The sequence below is a fragment of the Schistocerca cancellata genome, chromosome 5 (genome assembly GCF_023864275.1).
Source record: "Schistocerca cancellata isolate TAMUIC-IGC-003103 chromosome 5, iqSchCanc2.1, whole genome shotgun sequence".
NCBI classification, from domain to species: domain Eukaryota; kingdom Metazoa; phylum Arthropoda; class Insecta; order Orthoptera; family Acrididae; genus Schistocerca; species Schistocerca cancellata.
The window spans coordinates 100,796,474-100,822,042 of record NC_064630.1 but is presented as its reverse complement, the minus strand read 5'-3'; the positions used below and the strand labels follow the sequence as shown (position 1 = coordinate 100,822,042).

General features: G+C 47.4%; 1 protein-coding gene across 2 annotated transcripts in view; it reads right to left on the bottom strand.

Annotated features, from left to right (window-relative positions):
* Nucleotides 1-24,165, bottom strand: part of LOC126187370 (proline-rich protein HaeIII subfamily 1-like) — a 61,761-nt gene extending 37,596 nt beyond the window's left edge. The window contains exons 1-2 of one of the 2 annotated variants that reach the window (XM_049928414.1): nt 24,018-24,165; nt 4,950-5,011 (exon numbers count right to left, since the gene is read on the bottom strand). In XM_049928414.1, coding sequence (XP_049784371.1) covers nt 4,950-5,011; nt 24,018-24,150 — 195 coding nt within the window. In that variant the 5' untranslated portion in view covers nt 24,151-24,165. The remainder of the gene's footprint in view (nt 1-4,949; nt 5,012-24,017) is intronic. The other variant, XM_049928415.1, reaches the window with a different exon arrangement.
* Between the last annotated feature and the right edge of the window lie 1,404 nt (nt 24,166-25,569).

Genomic DNA, 25,569 nt, shown 5'->3' with positions numbered 1-25,569 from the left:
CGTGCACCCAGATTCGTCGTTGAGTACACCATCACAGCCATGGTCAGCGAGCTGATAGTCCATGCTGCTGCAAACGTCGTCGAACTGTTCGTGTAGATGGTTGTTGTCTTGAAAACGTCCCCATCTGTTGACTCAGGGATCGAGACGTGGCTGCACGATCCGTTACAGCCATGCGGATAAGATACCTGTCATCTCGACTGCTAGTGATACGAGGTCGTTGGGATCCAGCACTGCGTTCCGTATTGCCCTCCTGAACCCACCGATTCCATTTTCTGCTAACAGTCATTGGATCTCGAACAACGCGAGCAGCAATGTCGCGATACAATAAACCGCAATCGAGATAGGCTACAATCCGACCTTTATCAAAGTCGGAAACGTGATGGTACGAATTTCTCCTCCTTACACGAGGCATCACAACAACGTTTCATCAGGCAACGCCGGTCAATTGCTGTTTATGTATGAGAAATCGGTTGGAAACTTTCCTCATGTCAACAGTTTGTAGGTGTCGCCACCGGCGCCAGTCTTGTGTGAATGCTCGGAAACGCTACTCATTTGCATATCACAGCATCTTCTTCCTTTTGCTTAAATTTCGCGCCTGTAGCACGTCATCTTCGCGGCAATTTTAATGGCCAGTAGTGTACATTTAAACATTTATGTTCTGCATAGTAAATACTGAAACGATCTTTACTAAAAAGTGTTTTTGTACCCTCAGTAGATAATGAAGGTAAAATAAATTATGGCAAAATAAAATAATATAGAGAGATAAGGGATGACAATTGGTGCCGTGTTGATGGCATCACTAGGTTTGATCTTCAGAATACAATGGTCATTAATAGTCTGTGGCATTAAAAGGTAACTAAAAATATACACAAAACGAGTCGATATAGCGAGGTGCCGTTTTCGTCAAGTTATGGTGGAATATGTGATGAATTTCTTGATTTACGCTATTAATTCGTACTGTTTGTAGCTGCCGAACTACCACACTTACTTTTTAAGATGAAGCTATACACTTTTCCTGTAAAATTTGTCAATTTGTTCACTACATGTTAGCGAAAATCACATTTCGATATATTTACTCCTTCTGGACATACATTCTAAGAACAAAAACGGCGCTCCACGAAGAAATCATCAGAACTGGGGGGAAATCGTAGATGCGGTGTACGTGTACAGACAAACAAAGGATTACAATTTCAGAAAAAGAGAAAGAGCTTCACAAACTGGGCAAGTCAATGACGCATTGGTCCACCTCTGACCCTTATGCAAGCAGTTATTTCCCTTGGCATGTAATGACACAGTCGTTGGATATTCTCGTGACGGATTCTGTCCGGCTGGCGCCTTAGGTCCTCAAAATTCCGAGCTGCTTGGCGGGCCCCATCAAAAACGCTCCATACGTTCTCAATTGGGAAGAGACCCGGCGACCTTGCTGGGCAAGGTAGGGTTTGACAAGCACTAGAAACTCTCACCGTCTGCGGGCAGGCATTACCTTGCTGAAATGTAAGCCCAGGATGGCTTGTCATGAAGGGCAACAAAACGGGGTGTAGAATATCGTCGACCTACCGTAGGCTGTAACAGTGCCGCGTGTGGCAATCAAAGAGGTCTTACTATGAAAAGAAATGGCACTCCGAGCAATCACTCATGCTTGTTGGACTATTATATTACAGGCGACAATGAGGTTAGTATCCCATAGCTGTCCAGGAGTCTCCAGACACGTCTTTGGCCTGGAATCTCATTAACCGACATACACTCCTGGAAATTGAAATAAGAACACCGTGAATTCATTGTCCCAGGAAGGGGAAACTTTATTGACACATTCCTGGGGTCAGATACATCACATGATCACACTGACAGAACCACAGGCACATAGACACAGGCAACAGAGCATGCACAATGTCGGCACTAGTACAGTGTATATCCACCTTTCGCAGCAATGCAGGCTGCTACTCTCCCATGGAGACGATCGTAGAGATGCTGGATGTAGTCCTGTGGAACGGCTTGCCATGCCATTTCCACCTGGCGCCTCAGTTGGACCAGCGTTCGTGCTGGACGTGCAGACCGCGTGAGACGACGCTTCATCCAGTCCCAAACATGCTCAATGGGGGACAGATCCGGAGATCTTGCTGGCCAGGGTAGTTGACTTACACCTTCTAGAGCACGTTGGGTGGCACGGGATACATGCGGACGTGCATTGTCCTGTTGGAACAGCAATTTCCCTTGCCGGTCTAGGAATGGTAGAACGATGGGTTCGATGACGGTTTGGATGTACCGTGCACTATTCAGTGTCCCCTCGACGATCACCAGTGGTGTACGGCCAGTGTAGGAGATCGCTCCCCACACCATGATGCCGCGTGTTGGCCCTGTGTGCCTCGGTCGTATGCAGTCCTGATTGTGGCGCTCACCTGCACGGTGCCAAACACGCATACGACCATCATTGGCACCAAGACAGAAGCGACTCTCATCGCTGAAGACGACACGTCTCCATTCGTCCCTCCATTCACGCCTGTCGCGACACCACTGGAGGCGGGCTGCACGATGTTGGGGCGTGAGCGGAAGACGGCCTAACGGTGTGCGGGACCGTAGCCCAGCTTCATGGAGACGGTTGCGAATGGTCCTCGCCGATACCCCAGGAGCAACAGTGTCCCTAATTTGCTGGGAAGTGGCGGTGCGGTCCCCTACGGCACTGCGTAGGATCCTACGGTCTTGGCGTGCATCCGTGCGTCGCTGCGGTCCGGTCCCAGGTCGACGGGCACGTGCACCTTCCGCCGACCACTGGCGACAACATCGATGTACTGTGGAGACCTCACGCCCCACGTGTTGAGCAATTCGGCGGTACGTCCACCCGGCCTCCCGCATGCCCACTATACGCCCTCGCTCAAAGTCCGTCAACTGCACATACGGTTCACGTCCACGCTGTCGCGGCATGCTACCAGTGTTAAAGACTGCGATGGAGCTCCGTATGCCACGGCAAACTGGCTGACACTGACGGCGGCGGTGCATAAATGCTGCGCAGCTAGCGCTATTCGACGGCCAACACCGCGGTTCCTGGTGTGTCCGCTGTGCCGTGCGTGTGATCATTGCTTGTACAGCCCTCTCGCAGTGTCCGGAGCAAGTATGGTGGGTCTGACACACCGGTGTCAATGTGTTCTTTTTTCCATTTCCAGGAGTGTAGTACTGTCTTCAGGGATGAGACCTGCTTACAACCACGCCCTAGTGATCGCGGTACACCTACGGAACAGTGGTACGTAGGCGATATTCTGTGCCCTGTTTTGTTGCACTACATGGCAAGTCACTCTGGACTTCCAACAAAATAATGCCCGCACGCACACGGCAAGCATTTCTACTGCTTATCTTCGCGCTTGCCGTACCTTGACCAGAAAGACGGCCAGATCAACATCTACATCTGCATGGCTACTCTGCAAATCATGGCTATTTTGCAGATCACACTTAAGTGCTGGCTGATGGTTCATTGAACCACCTTCACAATAATTGTCTGTTATTCCACTCTTCAACAGCGCGTGGAACAACGATCACCTATGTCTTTCCGTACGAGCCCCGAATTCTCTTATTTTTATTTTGAGAATCGTTCCTCCCTTTGTAGGTCGGTTCAACAAACTATTTTCGTATTTCAAGAAGAAGTTGAAATTTCGTGAGAAGAACCCAGTGCAAGGAGAAACGCTTTTGTTTAAATGATGTCCACACCAAATCCTATGACATGTCCGTGGCATTCTGTCCCATGTTTCTCGATAGTACAAAACGTGCTGCCTTTCTTTGAAATTTCTTAATGTGCTCCGTTACTTTTATCTGGTAAGTATCCAACACCGCACAGCAGTACTCCAAAAGAGGACGGACAAGCGTAGTGTAAGCAGTCTGTTTAGTAGATCTGTTGTATCTGCTAAGTGTTCTGCCAACGAAATACAGTATTTGGCTCGCTTTCTCCATAATATTTTCTGTGTGTTCTTTCCAATTTACTTTGTTCGTAACTGTAATTCCTAGGTATTTAGTTCAATTTACAACCTTTAGATCTGATTGATTTATCGTGTAACCGAATTTTAACGGATTCCTTTCAGCACTAATGTGGATGACCTCACACTTTTCATTGTTTAGGGTCAATTGCCAATTTTCGCACCATAAAGATATGTTTTCTAGATAATTTTGAAATTTGTTTTGATCTTCAGATGATTTTACTAGCGATAAAGGACAGTATCGTCGTCAAAAAACCAAAGACGTCAGCTCAGATTGTCTCCTAAATCGTTTATATAGATGAAGAACAGCAGAGGGCTTTTAACACTACCTTGGGGAACGCCTGAAATCGCTTACGTTGCACTCGGTGCCTTTCCGTCAGTTACTACGAACTGTGGCCTCTCTGATAGGAAATCACGGATCCAGTCACATAACTGAGACGGTATTCCATAAGCACCCAATTAGATTACAAGCCGCTTGTGAGGCTCCAACTGAGAACGTTGTAAGTATTATGGGCAGGGCCCTCCAGTTCCCTCGTGATTTTGACGATCTAACACGCCAATTGGACAGCAGGACATCCAACAACTCTACCAATCAGTGTCGAGTCGAATAAGTGCTTGCATAAGATCAGAGGTGGAGCAACGGGTCATTTACTTGCTCGTCATGTGAATTTCTTGCCCTTGAATAAATCTTCCAGTTTTTTCTAATACTGTAATAATTTGTTTGGTTATACATGTATATCACATCTACCGATTTCCGTCCAGTTCTGATAACTCCTGCGTGGTACGTTGTTTTTCTTGTCTTGGAGTATGTTGAGGGTGGTACGTCTTAGCTGACTCGACCTGTTGATGTAGAAGGCTAAACCAAACTCGTGCTAAGCATAACTTGTCCTGAAGTGATCTATCGCAAGCTTAGAGTGTATGTCCGGCAGATGTCCGGATAACCTTAGGCACTTACTGCTACCTGCGCAGCGGAGGCGGCGGCGTACTTACTGCGAAAGGGCGCAGGCGACGGCGGCCAGCAGGAAGACGGCAGTTAGCAGCCACGCAGTCCTCTGAAACACACAGGGCGGGAACAACTGACTGATGGTCTCAAGCCACGTATGCAACAGGCGACGAGCGTTCACAAAGCGATGGACCAGCCACTTGCTGGAATGTACGTTGACGCTTCCAGGCCTTTGGTCCTGTACTGGTACATTTAAGTTTGCAGTACGAGAGGACTCACTGCCTTCCCATTATTTCCACCCCACGATGATGTGACGAAACGCAATATTTATGTGACAATACTTTGTTCCGTATTACCTTACAAATGTACAAGGTGGTATTTAGTAATACATTACAAGGGCCCGCGAGATGTAGCACTTGACTGATCAAGGCGTACGTGTGCTCACTACAGTGTCTCCAGGCAAGAGTGGACGCAGAATACCGTTGCCAATAGATGAGCAATCGGCAGGGCAGACGTTGGAGGGCAATACTCGTGAGGGTTGCAGGCAAGACTGTAGGGGAAATGCCGAATGCTGGAGGGGAAGTTTCGCGTTCAACTGCAGTTTATGCTAACATGTTTTGTAAATATTATGCAACGATTTATTTTCGCCTTGCTTATTAACCATTTAACTTTCAGAGAAGCGTCATGAGTATGGAATTTTGAGTGAAACATACAGTTCTCTTCTTACCATGTTACAATTTACTTCTTTTGCCGTAACACAGCAGAGTGTACACAATGTCACTTCATTAAAATGTTATGCAGACGCAACTGCGAGAGAACTCTGAAACAGACTTTTACCAATTGAGGAACGAGAGAAAAGTAAGGTCAATAGCTTATGAAAAAGCACATCCTCGGTATAAAAATAAACGTGTAATGTCTTCATTTATGTTGTACAAAACTCAGAGCATTTCTCGTTTCACCAGTAATCGATGACCCTTAAAAATTATATGTTTTCATCGGAAAACACTACAGTTAGTGAAATGGCACGGTAGATCACGAAGTTGTGTATAATAACCATTTGGAAAAATACTCTCCTCTTTGTGTGTTATCAATTACCAAAATCTCATTTCGATATCTCAAACCGTTTATGAAATACGACGAAAAATATTTCCCGACTGGCAGCGGATTATACTGGAGAGACCGATCTGTCCAGTTTGCAAAATGCCACTAGATGGCGCTTGGGGTCGCAAGTGAGTTACGGAACTCAACTGTGGAACAAGTTAATGCCACTAGAAGCATACTGCGAAATGACGTCAAAATGAAATGTCCCACATTGCTGCCGCAAAAGTCGATAGCAGTCGAAAAATGAAGAACTTTGGAGATACTAAATGTCGTAGTTTTTCGCTGTTTTCATATTTTAATTTGCGTTTTAAGGCAGTGCGCTGCTGCAAGTCAATGGCACATTGAAGATGTATTACAAACACATCACTCTTGGTACAGTTTCCTATAGTTAAATGTCGGTTAATGACACACTGGCGGTAACAGCCTTCAGGAGAACCTAAGAAAAAAGCCACTGTTTTGTAGTATGTATTCATTGCGATCGAGAGCTTACCAGTACGGCAGCTCAACATACTCGTTGAGGGGACTGCCAAGTCTCTGTAATTAAAAAAAATGAAAATTTCCGTCGCAGGAATATGAGAGATGTCATGTAACATCCATACAGAACAATAGAATAAAAACGACAAAAAGAAAAAAACAGATCAGAGACGTGGAGTTACGGGGGCGTCCTGCCCTCTCATTTTATTTTTTGTTTTGTTTTTGTTTCTCTCCTTTGAGTTTCTATTATGACTACAAACGGAAAGATTAAATTGCTGCGAATGAAACGAGCATAAATCACATTTGCATTCTTGCTTGTCACAAAAATTTAGCTGTTTATTTTCGAAGATGTCGTGGTTTCCGTGGATCTTGTTAGGCAGAATTACATTCGCATATTTTTAGCATTTTTCGAATATGTTGCGATTTCCGAGGGTCAGTTTACCCATGGGAGAAACTAATGTTACTCGCGTCATTATCGATTGCTGTCGACTTGTATGGTTATGCGGTTTCGTCATTTTGATATCAATACACAGCAAACTTCTATTGAAACTAGATGTTCCCTCATGTTGTACTCGCCTACGAAACCATTCACTGCTAGTCGGGTTTTGATGCTTGAGCGTAAGGTGACACGATATTTTCATACTATTATATTGGAAGCAAAACCACACACGTTAAGCAGTATGAATAATGTATGAATGAGATGTCAAAAGCTCAGAAGTACCGCGAAAGTACTACTCTTAGCTGCTGCACGTGTAGAACGTGTGTCTTTTTTTGCTGTACCACGGAAGACTTGCCTGCCTATACGATATACGGAAAACCACGATATATAATACATATTATTATTATTTATTTAATGAGTACTCATAGTAATAATAGTTTAAAGTAAATCGAAAAGGTGTTTCCTGTTTTCTTTTATTACATATACGAAGCAGTGTTTGGACAAGGGATAACAGTTGTTCTTTCAGCGGGATCCGAATAACATGTCACCAAAGAAACTGGTATAGGCATGCGTATTAAAATACAGATATATGTAAACAAGCAGAATACGGCGCTGCCGTCGCAACGCCGATATAAGACAACAAGTTCAAATGGTTCAAATGGCTCTGAGCACTATGGGACTTAACATCTGAGGTCATCAGTCCCCTAGAACTTAGAACTACTTAAACCTAACTAACCTAAGGACATCACACACATCCATCCCCGAGGCAGGATTCGAACCTGCGACCGTAACGGTCGCGCGGTTCCAGACTGAAGCGCCTAGAACCACTCGGCCATACGGCCGGCTAGACAACAAGTGTCTAGCGCAGTTGTTAGGTCTGTTTCTGCTGCTACAATGGCAGCTTATCAAGATTTAAGTGAGTATGAACACAGTGTTATAATCAGCACACGAGTGGTGGGACACAGCATCCCGGAGGCAGCGATGAAGTGGGGATTTTCCCGTACGACCATTTCTCGAGCGTACCGTGAATATCAGGAATTCGGTAAAACATCAAATCTCCGACATCGCTGCGGCCGGAAAAAGATTCTGCAAGAACGGAACCAACGACGACTGAAGAGAATCGTACAACGTGACAGAAGTACGACCCTTCCGCAGACTGCTGCAGATTTCAGTGCTGGGCCAGCAACAACGTCAGCTTGCGAACCATTCAACGAAACATCATCGATATGTGCTTTCGGAGCCGAAGGCCCACTCGTGTACTCTTTATGGATGGCCGGAGTGGCCGTGCGATTCTAGGCGCTACAGTCTGGAACCGAGCGACCGCTACGGTAGCAGGTTCGAATCCTGCCTCGGGCGTGGATGTGTGTGATGTCTTTAGGTTAGTCCGGTTTAATTAGTTCTAAGTTCTAGGCGACTGATGACCTCAGAAGTTAAGTCGCGTAGTGCTCAGAGCCATTTGAACCATTGGAACTCTTTATGACTGCACGACACAAAGCTTTAAGCCTCGCCTGGGCCCGTCAACACCGACATTAGACAGTTGATGACTGAAAACATGTGGTCTGACGAGTCTCATTTCAAATTGTATCGAGCGGATAAACTTGTACAGGTATGGAGACAACCTCATGAATCCATGGACCCTGCATGTCAACAGGGGACTGTTCAAGCTGGTGGAGGCTTCATAACGGTGTGGGGCGTGTGCAGTTGGAGTGATATGGGATCCCTGACACGTCGAGATACCACTCTGACAGGTGACACGTACGTAAGCATCTTGTCTGATCCCTGCATCCATTCATGTCCACTGTGCCTTCACACGGACTTGGGCAATACCAGCAGGACAATGCGACACCTCACACGTCCAGAATTGCTACATAGTGGCTCCAGGAACACTCTTCCGAGTTTAAACACTTCCGCTGGCCACCAGACTCCCGGGACATGAACATTATTGAGCTTATCTGGGATACCTTGCAACGTACTGTTCAGAAGAGATCTCCACGTCCTCGTGCTATTACGGATTTATGGACAGCCCTGCAGGATTCATGGTGTCCGTTCCCTCCAGCACTACTTCAGACATTAGTCGAGTTCATCCCACGTCGTGTTGGGGCACTTCTGCCTGCTCGCGGGGGGATTACATGATGTTAGGCGGGTGTACCAGTTTCTTTGGCTCTTCGCTGTATTTCACTTGGTCGGCGGACATACGGGAGAAGCCCGAAGTGGCGCCATTTATCCTGCGGCGATTATGACGGTACCATGAATAAAGATGAATACTGAAAAACGTATATTGTTACAGTAATCAGTTCTCGTTCTGGCACGTTCAAGCGAACTTCTACGTTATTGCTTCAAATTTTTTATATGTGGCATTATATTCTATTCCGTGGTGTACAATAAACATATTTAAATGGGAGATGTCCGCCCGATAGCTGAGTGGTCAGCGTGACGGATTGCCGTCCTACGGGCCCGGGTTCGATTACCGGCTTGGTCGGGGATTTTCTCCGCTCAGGGACTGGGTGTTGTGTTGTCCTAATCATCATTTCATCCCCATCCGGCGCTCAGTCGCCCAATGTGGCGTCGAATGTACTAAGACCTGCATCAAGGCGGCCGGACCTGTCCCTCATTTCATTTCATTTCGAATGGGAGATAAAAATTGGTCATCAAGTAACATTATCTAAAAAAAATGTAAAGCACGCGGAAGCGGAGGAGGAAACGATATGAAACTTCAGGGGTCGAAAACGTTCGTGATGTTATTTCAGTGACTATAAAATCGAGCCAAATTTACGAAAAACTTGGCAGTACAAGCCCACCTATCCGTATGACACTGCACGCCCTCTGGCCTGGATGCATGCACCGATCCAGTTGGGAAGGATCTCACAAAGCCGTCGTATCCTTTCCTGAGACGAGCTGCCCACAACTGTTGTTAATTGGTCCTTGATGTACAGAATACTGGCTCATGGACTGAGTTGACGTCAAATCTAGTCCCATACATGCTCTATCAGGGACACACCCAGGCATTTTGCTGGTCAAGGGAGTACATCAAGAATCACACAGGCTTCGTACAGATGCGAGCCATGCGTGGACGCGGATTATCCTTTTACGGAATGGTACCACGATACTGCCGCATGGGAGGTAAAACATGATGAGGCAGGATGTCCGTAGCGCAACGCTGAGCTGTCAGATTTCCCTCACTCACTACCAGCCGTGACCTGAAGTCATAGCAGATGGTTCCCCGCGCGATAAAGGCAGCGGTAACACTGCTGTGCATCTCCGGAACATTGGAAGGATGGCATCTCTCTTCATGTAGCCGCCATACAGTTCGACAATGGTAGTGTAAAACCGAGCTTCATTACTGAACACAATAAGACATCACTGATCAGCAGTCCATGTTCCTACTCTCGGCACCACTCCAAACACAGCCGTTTGTCATATGGTATCAGCGGCAACCTACGTATTCTCTATCCAGCAGCTTCTGCTCTTCGATCGGTGGTGCCGACTTTACGGCGAGTACGCCTGCCATCATGTTCCCAGGTAGTCCAATATTGTGCCACGGTCGCATCCAAGCGTCGTACAAATACAGATATTGCACTATTCGACCAGCTGGGTTAATGAACACCCACAAAGAGCCCCTTTCACATTCAGTCAGGTGTTGATAATCTTGTGTCGCATCAGAAGGCATCCTGTGTTCTTCTCCGTGATCGCCGCGCGGGGTTAGCAGAGTGGTCTCAGGCGCTGCAGTCATGGAATGTGCGGCTGACGTTCGAGTCCTCAAATGGTTCAAATGGTTCTGAGCACTATGGGACTTAACTGCTGAGGTCATCAGTCCCCTAGAACTTAGAACTACTTAAACTAACCTAAGGACATCACACACATCCATGCCCGAGGCAGGATTCGAACCTGCGACCGTAGCGGTCGCGCGGCTCCAGACTGAAGCGCCTAGAACCGCTCGGCTACTCCTGCCGGCGTTCGAGTCCTCCCTCGGGCATGGGTGTGTGTGTTTATCCTTAGGATAACTTAGGTTAAGTAGTGTGTAAGCTTAGGTTCAAATGGCTCTGAGCACTATGGGACTTAAGTTCTGAGGTCATCAGTCCGCTACAACTTATAACTACACTCCTGGAAATGGAAAAAAGAACACATTGACACCGGTGTGTCAGACCCACCATACTTGCTCCGGACACTGCGAGAGGGCTGTACAAGCAATGATCACACCCACGGCACAGCGGACACACCAGGAACCGCGGTGTTGGCCGTCGAATGGCGCTAGTTGCGCAGCATTTGTGCACCGCCGCCGTCAGTGTCAGCCAGTTTGCCGTGGCATACGGAGCTCCATCGCAGTCTTTAACACTGGTAGCATACCGCGACAGCGTGAACGTGAACCGTATGTGCAGTTGACGGACTTTGAGCGAGGGCGTATAGTGGGCATGCGGGAGGCCGGGTGGACGTACCGCCGAATTGCTCAACACGTGGGGCGTGAGGTCTCCACAGTACATCGATGTTGTCGCCAGTGGTCGGCGGAAGGTGCACGTGCCCGTCGACCTGGGACCGGACCGCAGCGACGCACGGATGCACGCCAAGACCGTAGGATCCTACGCAGTGCCGTAGGGGACCGCACCGCCACTTCCCAGCAAATTAGGGACACTGTTGCTCCTGGGGTATCGGCGAGGACCATTCGCAACCGTTTCCATGAAGCTGGGCTACGGTCCCGCACACCGTTAGGCCGTCTTCCGCTCACGCCCCAACATCGTGCAGCCCGCCTCCAGTGGTGTCGCGACAGGCGTGAATGGAGGGACGAATGGAGACGTGTCGTCTTCAGCGATGAGAGTCGCTTCTGCCTTGGTGCCAATGATGGTCGTATGCGTGTTTGGCGCCGTGCAGGTGAGCGCCACAATCAGGACTGCATACGACCGAGGCACACAGGGCCAACACCCGGCATCATGGTGTGGGGGCGATCTCCTACACTGGCCGTACACCACTGGTGATCGTCGAGGGGACACTGAATAGTGCACGGTACATGCAAACCGTCATCGAACCCATCGTTCTACCATTCCTAGACCGGCAAGGGAACTTGCTGTTCCAACAGGACAATGCACGTCCGCATGTATCCCGTGCCACCCAACGTGCTCTAGAAGGTGTAAGTCAACTACCCTGGCCAGCAAGATCTCCGGATCTGTCCCCCATTGAGCATGTTTGGGACTGGATGAAGCGTCGTCTCACGCGGTCTGCACGTCCAGCACGAACGCTGGTCCAACTGAGGCGCCAGGTGGAAATGGCATGGCAAGCCGTTCCACAGGTCTACATCCAGCATCTCTACGATCGTCTCCATGGGAGAATAGCAGGCTGCATTGCTGCGAAAGGTGGATATACACTGTACTAGTGCCGACATTGTGCATGCTCTGTTGCCTGTGTCTATGTGCCTGTGGTTCTGTCAGTGTGATCATGTGATGTATCTGACCCCAGGAATGTGTCAATAAAGTTTCCCCTTCCTGGGACAATGAATTCACGGTGTTCTTATTTCAATTTCCAGGAGTGTACTTAAACCTAACTAACCCGTCCATGCCCGAGGCAGGATTCGAACCTGCGACCGTAGCGGTCGCGCGGTTCCAGACTGTAGCGCCTAGAGCCGCTCGGCCATCCCGGCCGGCAGTAAGCTTAGGGACTGTTGACCTTAGCAGTTAAGTCCCGTAAGATTTCACACACATTTGAACTTTTTTTTTTACCGTGATCGCTCAACATATGACACTGTTTACGCTGCTTTTTTTCCGCGCTATGCCAGATAACAACGCCAAACACGAATAATATTAATACAGCAACAATTAATTTTTCATACAGCAGCTGAATGTGCGCTGGTATGAAACTCCTGGCAGATTACAACTGTATGCGAGAGTGAGAGTCGAACTCGAAACTTTACTATTGGCGCATAGGTGCTCCACCGACTGAGCTACCCGAGCACGACTCACAACCCCTCCTCACAGCTTCCTTCCGTCACTCATCTACTGACTTCTAAACATCACAGAACGCTTTTCTGAAATCGCAGCTACAGGTAAAAAATTCATTCTGGAAAGATCCCCCATTCTGTGACTAAGCCATGTGTCCACCATGTCCCTTCTTCCAGGAGTGCTAGTCCTGTAAGTTCCGCAGGAGAACTGAATATATTCGAAGATGGTATCTCTTCTTTCGGTGATGTCCGATACCATCTTCATATACATATATATATATATGGTTAAGGCTCACCAGCCATTTGACCATCTTCTTCTGTGCGGATGCACAAACAGTGCCCAGAGTCTTACGGGAATCTGAAAAAGCCGCGAGTAATGAGTATAATGGGCAGGGGCACTATGAATATAGTGCGGGACAATAAGGTCGGAATGTGGGTCTCACGGGAGGCGTGCCAGAGATAAGTCCCTGCAGTCGCACTATCCTCTGTGTCCTCGGTGGCTGAGATGGAGCTGGACGGTAGAGAGCTGGTTGGCCTCTGTAATAAAAAACTGGGTGAAAGGATCAACAACGAACTTGAACGGATGTCAGGTGACGTCCGAAACGCGCAAACACAATGACAAAAAAAAAGACGATCGATAGAGCGTCTGCCGTGTAAGCAGGAGATCCCGTGTTCGAGTCCCAGTCGGGGTTCAGATTTTCAACTCTCCCCGTTGACTTATATCAACGCCTGTATGCAGCTAGGGGTATTCATTTCATTGTAACTTCTGTGAAGTTTGGAAGGTAGATGATGAGGTACCGCTGAAGGTAAAGCTGTTAATGAGTGGAGCTTGGTTAGCTCAGTCGGTAGAGCAGCTGCGTGCGAAAGACAGAGGTCTCGAGTTCGAATCTCAGTCCGCCACACAATTTTAACCTACCAGGAAGCTCAACATTAACGCATTGGGGTAGCCATTCTACATTCGTACATCTCACAAAGCAAAGATACGGTAAAAATTGCATTTAATCAAGAACTGGTAAGGTAGATGGCAAACGGAACAGAAAATTGGATGCCGGAGACGTGAAGACAGCTGAGCAGTGCTGAACTATACAACACGATTACGAAAAAGTGCCCGGGGATATAAAACTCTGTCGCAGCAAAGGTACTGTGTAAGTTGCTGGGCTCGGAATAAGAACCATAAGAACTGTTGAGATGCTCCTTAAAATTACTGGCGAAATCATAAATTTTGTCTCACAAGGTAGACTAGTTTCAAATTTAGCTGAGATGTGGTCTGCGCTTCAAATGTTCTTACTTTTGAATGCTGTCAGATAATACAAAACAGAGTTATAGCAACGTGTACCATCATACATAAATGTTTGTGGACTTCATACTTCAGTAAGACGCGACGACCAGCCGTATACTTGCTTGATTTGTAATCCTCTCTGTCATCTACAAGCTGAGTGCAACGGAAAACACACTCCGCACCTTACTGTAGACGAATCGACACCTCCGCGTCCCGTAATTAGCATGCAAGTCTCTTAGCTGCTGCAACCTTGGGCCGCGTGGCATCGGAGCGCGAGCCTGGGGGCCTGCGGAAAAATTACGAGTCACGAACAAAACCTCACAACGGAGAAATTGCGCTCCCAACTTCATAAAACAGGAAATGCTCCACCTTCTACAACAATAACTATCTCTTCCACATACCTATGTGTACCTTACTTTAGTGACACCCCCCCCCTCCCCCTTCCTACGTTTCCCTCCAACTTGTATGCAGAGTCCACAGTGTCATCTCTGGCTTAATAACCAAGTAAAATAAAAACTGAAGGCTTGCATGTCGTGCGACAATACTTCCAAATCCCGCAGTAAAATATAAATTCGGAAATACGACGGGAGAACGAAACGTAAGTGGAAGAACGGTGAAACAACGGCACAGTGGTTTCTCAGCAGGGAAAGCTTGCCAGTGATATTCATATATTAATCAAACCACTAAGGAAGGCCGATAATGAATCGTAGCCACGGAACTTAATGTTGGCAGGAAGGTTTGTGGTCTGGTTACAGGTTTGGGTGGAACATGTGGAAGATGAAACAAGAGAAGGGAAATACGCAGGTGGAAGAGGTTAAGCAAAGTGAAAATTAACGAAACGAGATTTCGAACCAAACAACCAAAAACCATAAAAAATTGTACTGCACTATGTGGTTACAACAAAGCATACAGTGAAACAAATTTATTTGCACTCTAAATAGAAATAATAAAACGAGTTATAGCGAAAACAGCTGTGTTGAAGGAAAGACACCGATATAGTCCATTTGGAGGAAAAATAGCAAGAATATTTAAATGTAACCTGACTCCTCTAGTATCACTGCAAGGCTTGTTGAGGAAAGTGCCACTATAAATGTTTCCCTTACGGTTGAAAGGGACAATTAGCTGTAAGGCTTACACTGACATTGTAATAAATGTGAGGGACAACAGGATTTTAAAAAAGTGATATAGCATGTTTATAAAAAGGAAGCCTTGCTTGAGTGTTTATTGACGATGATTGGAATTGAGTGTTAAGCAGAGAAGACGGACGTCTAAATTTCGTTTACTCTAGAGAACTTCGCAAAGTCGTAAAATATGAAATGGTGATATAGGAAATTAAATATGCCACTACAACTAAACGCACCTCCATCAGCGACTGATCGCTAAGCAGAATCCGTAGAGTTCACGTGACAAAGAATTTAGAAGACAATCATATTAGCAAGGAAATGGATATCCATATTCTTTTTGGATCACCTTTGCGTAAGATGCAAAATATCTCCGCCAACAAGCATAAAGGATTCGACCAACTTAGGAACTGAATTTACACACACTCCAGGATTACGTTTTAAGAGAGCGAACAAAATAAATAAAGCACGAATTTTAAGGATAGAACAGAAACAAAGTCAAACATAGAATGGCTAGCTGTGCACGAGAAAAGTATTTTAAAACATATTGATTTTCTATGGGATGAACAGATCGAAACCGGTGGCGTTGAATTTCAGTATTCATGTGTACGTTCTCTGCCTCGTGATGACTGGGTGTTGTGTGATGTCCGTAGGTTAGTTAAGTTTAAGTAGTTCTAAGTTCTAGGGAACTGATGACCATATATGTTAAGTCCCATAGTGCTCAGAGCCATTTGAACCATTCATGTGTACGTGACGCGTCCGACGTATTGGTTACGTCTAAGGAACAATTTAAACGAAGAAATAAGCTAAAGGCAAAACCAATAAGTAATAAAAGGTTACCTTACATTATTTGAGGCGCCAAAAACACGAGTACGGATAAAAACGATCTTACAACAAGGAGTTGCGTCTTTATGTCACCTAGCAGAAAATGCACAAAACAGGAGGAGAAATTTGTCGGCATAAGGCGATACCGGACACAGCGGTATGCCTTTTAAATGCGTTTCCTATAATTTTCGGTATACTATACGACAGTGATGAAATGGGATTATTAAAAGATATCGAAAACGGTTGTCCAGAAAGTAAGTTCTGATCGGTCGCTAAATGGAAACCACAGTGAAAATCAGTAACATTTTATTTGCAAGAGTTAGCCACACTTTCCAGATACTTCTTTACATAGTCGCCTCTCCGACTTATACATATGTCAGAGCGTTATACCAAATTTGCAGCACCATCGTCATAGAAGGTAGCGGCCTGTGCTTTCCGACAATTCTCTATGTTGATCTATAGCGCTTAGCCTGCGCCCAAGTGTTGTCTCCGTATCCAGAGTTTCATATGAACAGAGATGATAGGACGAGCCAATTAGGGCTGTGTTGTGGGTGATCGAACACTTCCCATCGAAAAGGCTGCACGAGCATCTTCACTGACCCTGCAGAGTGCGGCTGAGAGTTGCCATGAAGAAGGAAGTGCGTGGCAGCTGTGTTAAGTGGGCTGCATTTATTAAGGCGAAGCCTCTCATTGGGCCCTCCTACTTGGAGGGAGACATCGTTGTTCTAGGCACCTTTCCTCGCTCACAGTGCACTCACAACTGAAAAGAGTGTCTTGATGCGATCGACGGTCATACTGCAGGTACTGCCCAACACATCTGTGCAAAGCTTCATCGAGTTTTCACTGTGGTGTCCATTTCGCGACCGATCGGAACTTACTTTCTGGACAACCCTCGTAGATACGTTCCAAGCAAAGAGCTGTCATTGAGTTTCATCTGGCGGAAAACCAGAGCATTGCAGATAGTCATAGGCGCTTGCAGAATGCCTATGGAGACCTGGCAGTGAACAAAAACAGGTGAGTCATTGGGCAGGGCGTCTGTCATCATCACGGGGCGAAGGTTTCTGTTTGATTTCTCGCGTGCCGGCCAGCCACGAGCGGCTGCGACTCCCGCAAATTTGGAACCCACGGACACTCTCATTCGAGGTGATCAACGGCTCACAATCAAACACCTCGCTGCCCAACTGAACGTCTCTGTTGGCAGTGCTGACACACTCGTCCACCATTTGGGGTACTCAAAGGTGTGTGCCCACTGGATTTCTTGCCGCCTAACACAAGGCCATAAAGAGCAACGAAGGGCCTTCTGTGGGGAATTGCTTGCGCTGTAGGAAGCTGATCCTGACAATTTTTGTCGAACTTCGTCACAGGCGGTGAAACATGGGTTTATCACTTCGAACCAGAAACAAAACGCCCGTTCGTGGAGTGGAGCTACACCATCTCTTCTCTGAAGGAAAAGTTCAAGGCCCTGCCCTCAACTTGTAAAGCCATGGCGACACTCATTTAGGACTCTGATGGGGTTACGTACACTCCTGGAAATGGAAAAAAGAACACATTGACACCTATGTGTCAGACCCACCATACCTGCTCCGAACACTGCGAGAGGGCTGTACAAGCAATGATCACACGCACGGCACAGCGGACACACCAGGAACCGCGGTGTTGGCCGTCAAATGGCGCTAGCTGCGCAGCATTTGTGCACCGCCGCCGTCAGTGTCAGCCAGTTTGCCGTGGCATACGGAGCTCCATCGCAGTCTTTAACACTGGTAGCATGCCGCGACAGCGTGGACGCGAACCGTATGTGCAGTTGACGGACTTTGAACGAGGGCGTATAGTGGGCATGCGGGAGGCCGGGTGGACGTACCGCCGAATTGCTCAACACGTGGGGCGTGAGGTCTCCACAGTACATCGATGTTGTCGCCAGTGGTCGGCGGAAGGTGCACGTGCCCGTCGACCTGGGACCGGACCGCAGCGACGCTCGGATGCACGCCAAGACCGTAGGATCCTACGCAGTGCCGTAGGGGACCGCACCGCCACTTCCCAGCAAATTAGGGACACTGTTGCTCCTGGGGTATTGGCGAGGACCATTCGCAACCGTCTCCATGAAGCTGGGCTACGGTCCCGCACACCGTTAGGCCGTCTTCCGCTCACGCCCCAACATCGTGCAGCCCGCCTCCAGTGGTGTCGCGACAGGCGTGAATGGAGGGACGAATGGAGACCTGTCGTCTTCAGCGATGAGAGTCGCTTCTGCCTTGGTGCCAATGATGGTCGTATGCGTGTTTGGCGCCGTGCAGGTGAGCGCCACAATCAGGACTGCATACGACCGAGGCACACAGGGCCAACACCCGGCATCATGGTGTGGGAAGCGATCTCCTACACTGGCCGTACACCACTGGTGATCGTCGAGGGGACACTGAATAGTGCACGGTACATCCAAACCGTCATCGAACCCATCGTTCTACCATTCCTAGACCGGCAAGGGAACTTGCTGTTCCAACAGGACAATGCACGTCCGCATGTATCCCGTGCCACCCAACGTGCTCTAGAAGGTGTAAGTCAACTACCCTGGCCAGCAAGATCTCCGGATCTGTCCCCCATAGAGCATGTTTGGGACTGGATGAAGCGTCGTCTCACGCGGTCTGCACGTCCAGCACGAACGCTGGTCCAATTGAGGCGCCAGGTGGAAATGGCATGGCAAGCCGTTCCACAGGACTACATCCAGCATCTCTACGATCGTCTCCATGGGAGAATAGCAGCCTGCATTGCTGCGAAAGGTGGATATACACTGTACTAGTGCCGACGTTGTGCATGCTCTGTTGCCTGTGTCTATGTGCCTGTGGTTCTGTCAGTGTGATCATGTGATGTATCTGACCCCAGGAATGTGTCAATAAAGTTTCCCCTTCCTGGGACAATGAATTCACGGTGTTCTTATTTCAGTTTCCAGGAGTGTATTTGATGTTGTTCTTCGTGGTGCAACGATCAACTCTGAAGTGTATTGCGCCATCTTCAGGAAACTGAAGACACCACTTCAGCGTGTTCCTCACCAGATAAAAAAACGTGTGAACTTCCCATGATAACACGAGGCCACACACAAGTCTGCACATCCGAGAGGAGTTCATAGAACTTCATTGAACGGTTCTACCTCATCCATGCTGCAGGCCGGATCTTGCACCTTTTGACCTCCATCTGTTTGGCCCAATATAGGATGCACTCCACGGGAAGCAAAACGTAGATGATGGGGAGGTTATTGATGCAGCAAAACGTTGGCTCCGACGTCGACCAGAAGAATGAAACTGTGCGGGCATACAGGCACTCCCAGTGAGCTGACGTAATGCCGTCGCAGTGAACGGAGGTTACGTTGAAAAATCAGGTTTCTAGCCAAAATAGAGGGGAATAATATGACGGATTGGAACCCTGAATAAAACCAGCCCGCTTTTACAAAAAATACGTGTTGGATTACTTATTGAACGCCCCTCACAGTATGGTCCGACAAGTATCGAATGTATCTCTTGTCAAATGATGCAAGACGTCGCTTGCACCGAAGGGGCAATGAAGCGTTTAACCGGCAGTGTAAAAAGGTTGTAGTTTAGACCAGAAATGGTTCCTTGATGTTTCAGGGATACTTCTCGTACCGTGACTTGGACCCAATTTCGCGGCCCAGGTCGGCACACAGTTTTAGTCCGCCAGAAAATTTCATGTAGAAACCTCTTTCGCAATAATGACAGCGATACATAATGATATGCAATCAAAACTACCTAACCGCTGGGGACAACTCACAGAGGTTGATCAGTGCTGCATCGAAGGCCCTGACTTATTCCCTGCCAGACGTTGTTAATAGGACTGACATCAGGTGGCCTTGGGTTACACAGGCTCATTCACGTCTTTGGAGAACTAACCAGAATTCGGGAACGATGTGACGGTGCACTGTCTAACTGAAACTACAGGTCCCCTATAAGGAACTGTAAACGAACAAAAAGGTGCACATGCATGAACAGCAGGTTTCGGTAATTCTCGCCTTGTCATCCCATGAGAAGATCACCCACACATAAATACCTAGACCACGAGCCTAAAAGCAGCATCGACTCATATTGCATTCTTATTTGTACCCCATCATCCAGACCTACCAATATATACCATCATGACTTCTGCTCCTCAGTGAAGAAGTGATGCTGAGTTGTATGGCTGTTAACGTACTGATGTTGTCCATAACTGAATTGGCAAGTAATTTCCTTCGTAGTGTAGCTGCTAACCGTGATAGTACACAGCATCCCCCTGGCGGTGGCAGATGACTCTGGAGCCGGCGGTTTTCCCCTAGTAGTATTAGGCACGGTATGTGGATGACTAGAACGTGATATAGGGAAGAATATGGACTCGGTTGTATAAATTGGAGAGGAGAATGGCTGAATGAGTTCCGCAGTAACTTTCGTCTGTTAACAGCGAATTCACTGTTCAAAAATCACAAGCGGAGGAGACATACTTAGAAAAAGGCTGGAGACCCAGAAGATTTCATTTGGGTTACATCATGGTCAGACAGAGAGCAATGAGAGAAGCGTTCAATGATTTTGAAAATAAGACGTTGTCAACCGACCTGAGTAAAAACCCTAAAAGATTTGGTCGTATTTAAATTCAGAAAGTGGGTCAAAATCATCTATTCATTCTCTCAGCGACAACACCGGCACCGAAACGGAAGATAATAGAGAGAAGGCCGAAATATTGAATTCGGTCTTCCGAAGCTGTTTCACCGCGGAAGATCGTAGCACTGTCCGTCCTTTCAATCGTCGTACGAACGTCGAAATGACAGATATTGAGATAACCGACCGCGGAACTGAAAAGCAGCTACAATCACTCAGTAGTGGACAGGCGTCAGGACCAGATGACATACCTATAAGATTCTATAAAGATTATGCGACAGAACTTGCTCCCCTTCTAGTAGTAATGTATCGTAGATCGCTTGAGCAATGAAAGATACCTAACGCCTGGAAAAAAGCGCACGTCGTTCCCGTTTTTAAGGAAGGCCGTAAGACAGATCCACTCAATTATAGACCTATATCGTTGACGTCAATCTGTTTTAGAATTATGGAACATGTTTTATGCTCAAGAATTATGACGTTTTTGGAAAATGAACATCTCCTCTATAAAAAATCAACAAAGATTGTGCAAACAGAGATTCTGCGAAACTCAGCTCGCTCTGTTCCTCCATGAGATACACAGCACAGTGGACAACGGCGCTCAGGTTGATGTCGTGTTCCTTGATTTCAGTAAGGCATTTGACACCATCCCGCATTGTCGTTTAGTGAAAAAATACGAGCTTACGGAGTATCGGAGCAGACTTGTAATCGGATTCAAAGATAGCACTCAATACGTCGCTCTTAACGAAACAATATCGATAGATGTAAAGGTAATATTCGGAGTACCACAGGGAAGTGTGATAGGACCGTTGCTGCTTACAGTTTATATAAATGATTTAGTAGAAAGAGTCAGATGCTATTTAAGCCTATTCGCAAATGGTGCTGTCGCCTATACCAAAGTAGCAACGCCTGAAGATAGTAAGAATTTGCAGAACGACCTGCAGATAACTGATGAATGGTGCAAGCTCTGGCAGTTGACCCTGGACGTAAATAAATGTAACATATTACGCACACATAGCAAAAGAAATCCACTTCTGTACAGCTACACTATTGATGACAAAAGACTATAGACAGCGTCTGCCGTGAAATATCTAGTCGTAACTATCCAGAGCGACCTTAAGTGGAATGACCACATAAAACAGATAGTGGGAAAAGCAGATACCAAACTCAGATTTATCGGAAGAATCTTAAGGAAATATAACTGATCCACGAAAGTAGTGGCTTGTAAGCCGCTTGTTCGCCAGTTTCTTGAGTATTGTTCATCTGTGTGGGATCCCTATCAGGTAAGACTGATAGAGGAGATAGAGGAGATCCAATGGCGCGTTTCGCCACGGGATCGTTTAGCATGCGAGAGAGCGTTACGGATATGCTGAACAAACTCCACTGGCAGACGTTACAAGAGAGGCGTGGTGCATCACGGAGAGATTTACTATTGAAATTGCTGGACAGCACTTTTCAGAAGGAGTAGGACAACATATTACTTCCCCCCACATACATCTCGCGTATTGATCACGCGGAGAAAATTCGAGAAATTAGAGCCAATACAGAGGCTTACCGACAATCATTCTTACCACGCACTGTCCGCTAGTGGAATAGGGTTGGAGGGATCAGATAATGGTACCGAAAGTACCCTACGCCACACAGTATTAGGTGGCTCGCGGAGTATTATGTAGATGTAAATGTACAGCGATTCCAGAATCAGATATTGGATTGCAAGGCGTACCCACGAACATATATAGAATCTGAGCAACAACAAGCGTGTGATCTCCGCTGTAGCATTGAAAAAAAACTCTACTAAGTTTTGGCTACACAATGCATCACGAGTATTTATGAATTGTCGATTCAATTAAATGATGATTACAATCACAAATCACTTAAATTGAAACCATCACATAGAAAATATTGTGGGAAGGCGAAACAAAGACTACGTTTTGTTGACATAACACTTACATAATGCAACAAATTTACTAAAGAAGTTGCCGACGCTACGCTTGTCCGTTCTGTTATGAGCACTGCTACTCGTTCTGGATCCTTACCAGGCGGGACTGGCGAAGGGCATCGAAAACATTCAGAGAAGGGCAACTCATTTTGTTCAAAAAATGGTTCAAATGGCTCTGAGCACTATGGGACTTAACATCTATGGTCATCAGTCCCCTAGAACTTAGAACTACTTAAACCTAACTAACCTAAGAACAGCACACAACACCCAGTCATCACGAGGCAGAGAAAATCCCTGACCCCGCCGGGAATCGAACCCGGGAACCCGGGCGCGGGAAGCGAGAACGCTACCGCACGACCACGAGCTGCGGACTCTCATTTTGTATTATCAGTATGGAAGAGTGTGTCAGGGGTATGATAAGCTGCCTGTTGAAGAAATCATGAAAACAAAGGCGTTTTCCATTGCGGCGGGACCTTTAACGAAATTTCAATCATCAGCTTTCTCCTCCGAATGCCAAAATATTTTCTTGACTTCCAGCTAGACAGGGAGAAATGACCTTTGTTATAAAATAAGAGAAATCAGAGATAGCCCGGAAACTTTTAGATGCTCATTTTTCTCGCATGCTATTCGAGACTGGAAATGTCGAACACTGAAGTGTAAATTGCAGAGCAATAATGTAGATGTAGGTGTAGTGTGTCTCCTTCTTAGCTTTTATCCCGTCATAGGTGGTTCGTTGTTTTCATAATTTGGCAAATTTATTTTTAACTTTGTAGCCGATGCACTTCTTATCGCCATAGTAAACCTACGGAAACGTAAAGAGCCTACTGTATAGAGAGAGTCGTGCGGGTTATCTGTGATGCATATGAACTTCATTCTATGACTTGTCGTATGTTAAGCCGGCCGTTGTGACCGAGTGGTTCTAGGCGCTTCAGTCCGGAAACGCGCGACTGCTACGGTCGCAGGTTCGAATGCTGCCTCGGGCATGGATGTGTGTGATGTCGTTAGGTTTAAGTGGTTCTTAGTACTAGTGGAGTGATGACCTCAGATGTTAAGTCCCATAGTGCTCAGAGCCATTTGAACCATTCGTCGTATGTTAACCGCTTGGGCATTGTATTTTCTGTGGTGTAAATTGAAAACAATCCCAGCATTTGCCTAAAGAAGATGGGAAAACAGCATAATACAACACTGAGACTGGCATCTGAACTAGATCTCGATGGCTCCTACCCGGGCCTGTCTCCCCTGCTATCCTGGCAAGCTATTGCACTGCGCGTTCAGCTGTTCGAGCAGTCAACAGTGCGTGTACGAGTATAAATGCACTACGGAGCTCAAGAGCGGATGAATCGGAGCCTGGTGTGTACGCTGCCGCATAACTAGCAGCCAGTGCAGTCTTACCTCGAAGGCCATGGCGGTGCGCCAGCGAATGCTGCTTGCCACGGCGCTGGCGGCCTTTATAGGCGGCGCTGGGAGCGTCTCCGCAAACAAACGACTGCTGGTCACGCCTCTTCAGAGAAGCGAGCAGCGTCATCACTTTTCTCTCCGCAACAGACAGGCTTCACACACTTCTCCGAGATGGCGGCTAATAAACACCTGGGAGAGTTAGTGCAAATATACACGCGGTCGCACAAAATTAACTAGTCGCATCGGGAAAAAAAAGAAACAGAAACAAATATCGCATCTCATGCAGTAGTAGAATAAAAAGTAGACGGATACTGGTGGTACAAAACAACTTACCTCGACATTATAGAAGTAGAAAAAAAGTTTAAAAAACCTTAAACTACACTCCTGGAAATTGAAATAAGAACACCGTGAATTCATTGACCCAGGAGGGGGAAACTTTATTGACACATTCCTGGGGTCAGATACATCACATGATCACACTGACAGAACCACAGGCACATAGACACAGGCAACAGAGCATGCACAATGTCGGCACTAGTACAGTGTATATCCACCTTTCGCAGCAATGTAGGCTGCTATTCTCCCATGGAGACGATCGTAGAGATGCTGGATGTAGTCCTGTGGAACGGCTTGCCATGCCATTTCCACCTGGCGCCTCAGTTGGACCAGCGTTCGTGCTGGACGTGCAGACCGCGTGAGACGACGCTTCATCCAGTCCCAAACATGCTCAATGGGGGACAGATCCGGAGATCTTGCTGGCCAGGGTAGTTGACTTACACCTTCTAGAGCACGTTGGGTAGCACGGGATACATGCGGACGTGCATTGTCCTGTTGGAACAGCAAGTTCCCTTGCCGGTCTAGGAATGGTAGAACGATGGGTTCGATGACGGTTTGGATGTACCGTGCACTATTCAGTGTCCCCTCGACGATCACCAGTGGTGTACGGCCAGTGTAGGAGATCGCTCCCCACACCATGATGCCGGGTGTTGGCCCTGTGTGTCTCGGTCGTATGCAGTCCTGATTGTGGCGCTCACCTGCACGGCGCCAAACACGCATACGACCATCATTGGCACCAAGGCAGAAGCGACTCTCATCGCTGTAGACGACACGTCTCCATTCGTCCCTCCATTCACGCCTGTCGCGACACCACTGGAGGCGGGCTGCACGATGTTGGGGCGTGAGCGGAATACGGCCTAACGGTGTGCGGGACCGTAGCCCAGCTTCATGGAGACGGTTGCGAATGGTCCTCGCCGATACCCCAGGAGCAACAGTGTCCCTAATTTGCTGGGAAGTGGCGGTGCGGTCCCCTACGGCACTGCGTAGGATCCTACGGTCTTGGCGTGCATCCGTGCGTCGCTGCGGTCCGGTCCCAGGTCGACGGGCACGTGCACCTTCCGCCGACCACTGGCGACAACATCGATGTACCGTGGAGACCTCACGCCCCACGTGTTGAGCAATTCGGCGGTACGTCCACCCGGCCTCCCGCATGCCCACTATACGCCCTCGCTCAAAGTCCGTCAACTGCACATACGGTTCACGTCCACGC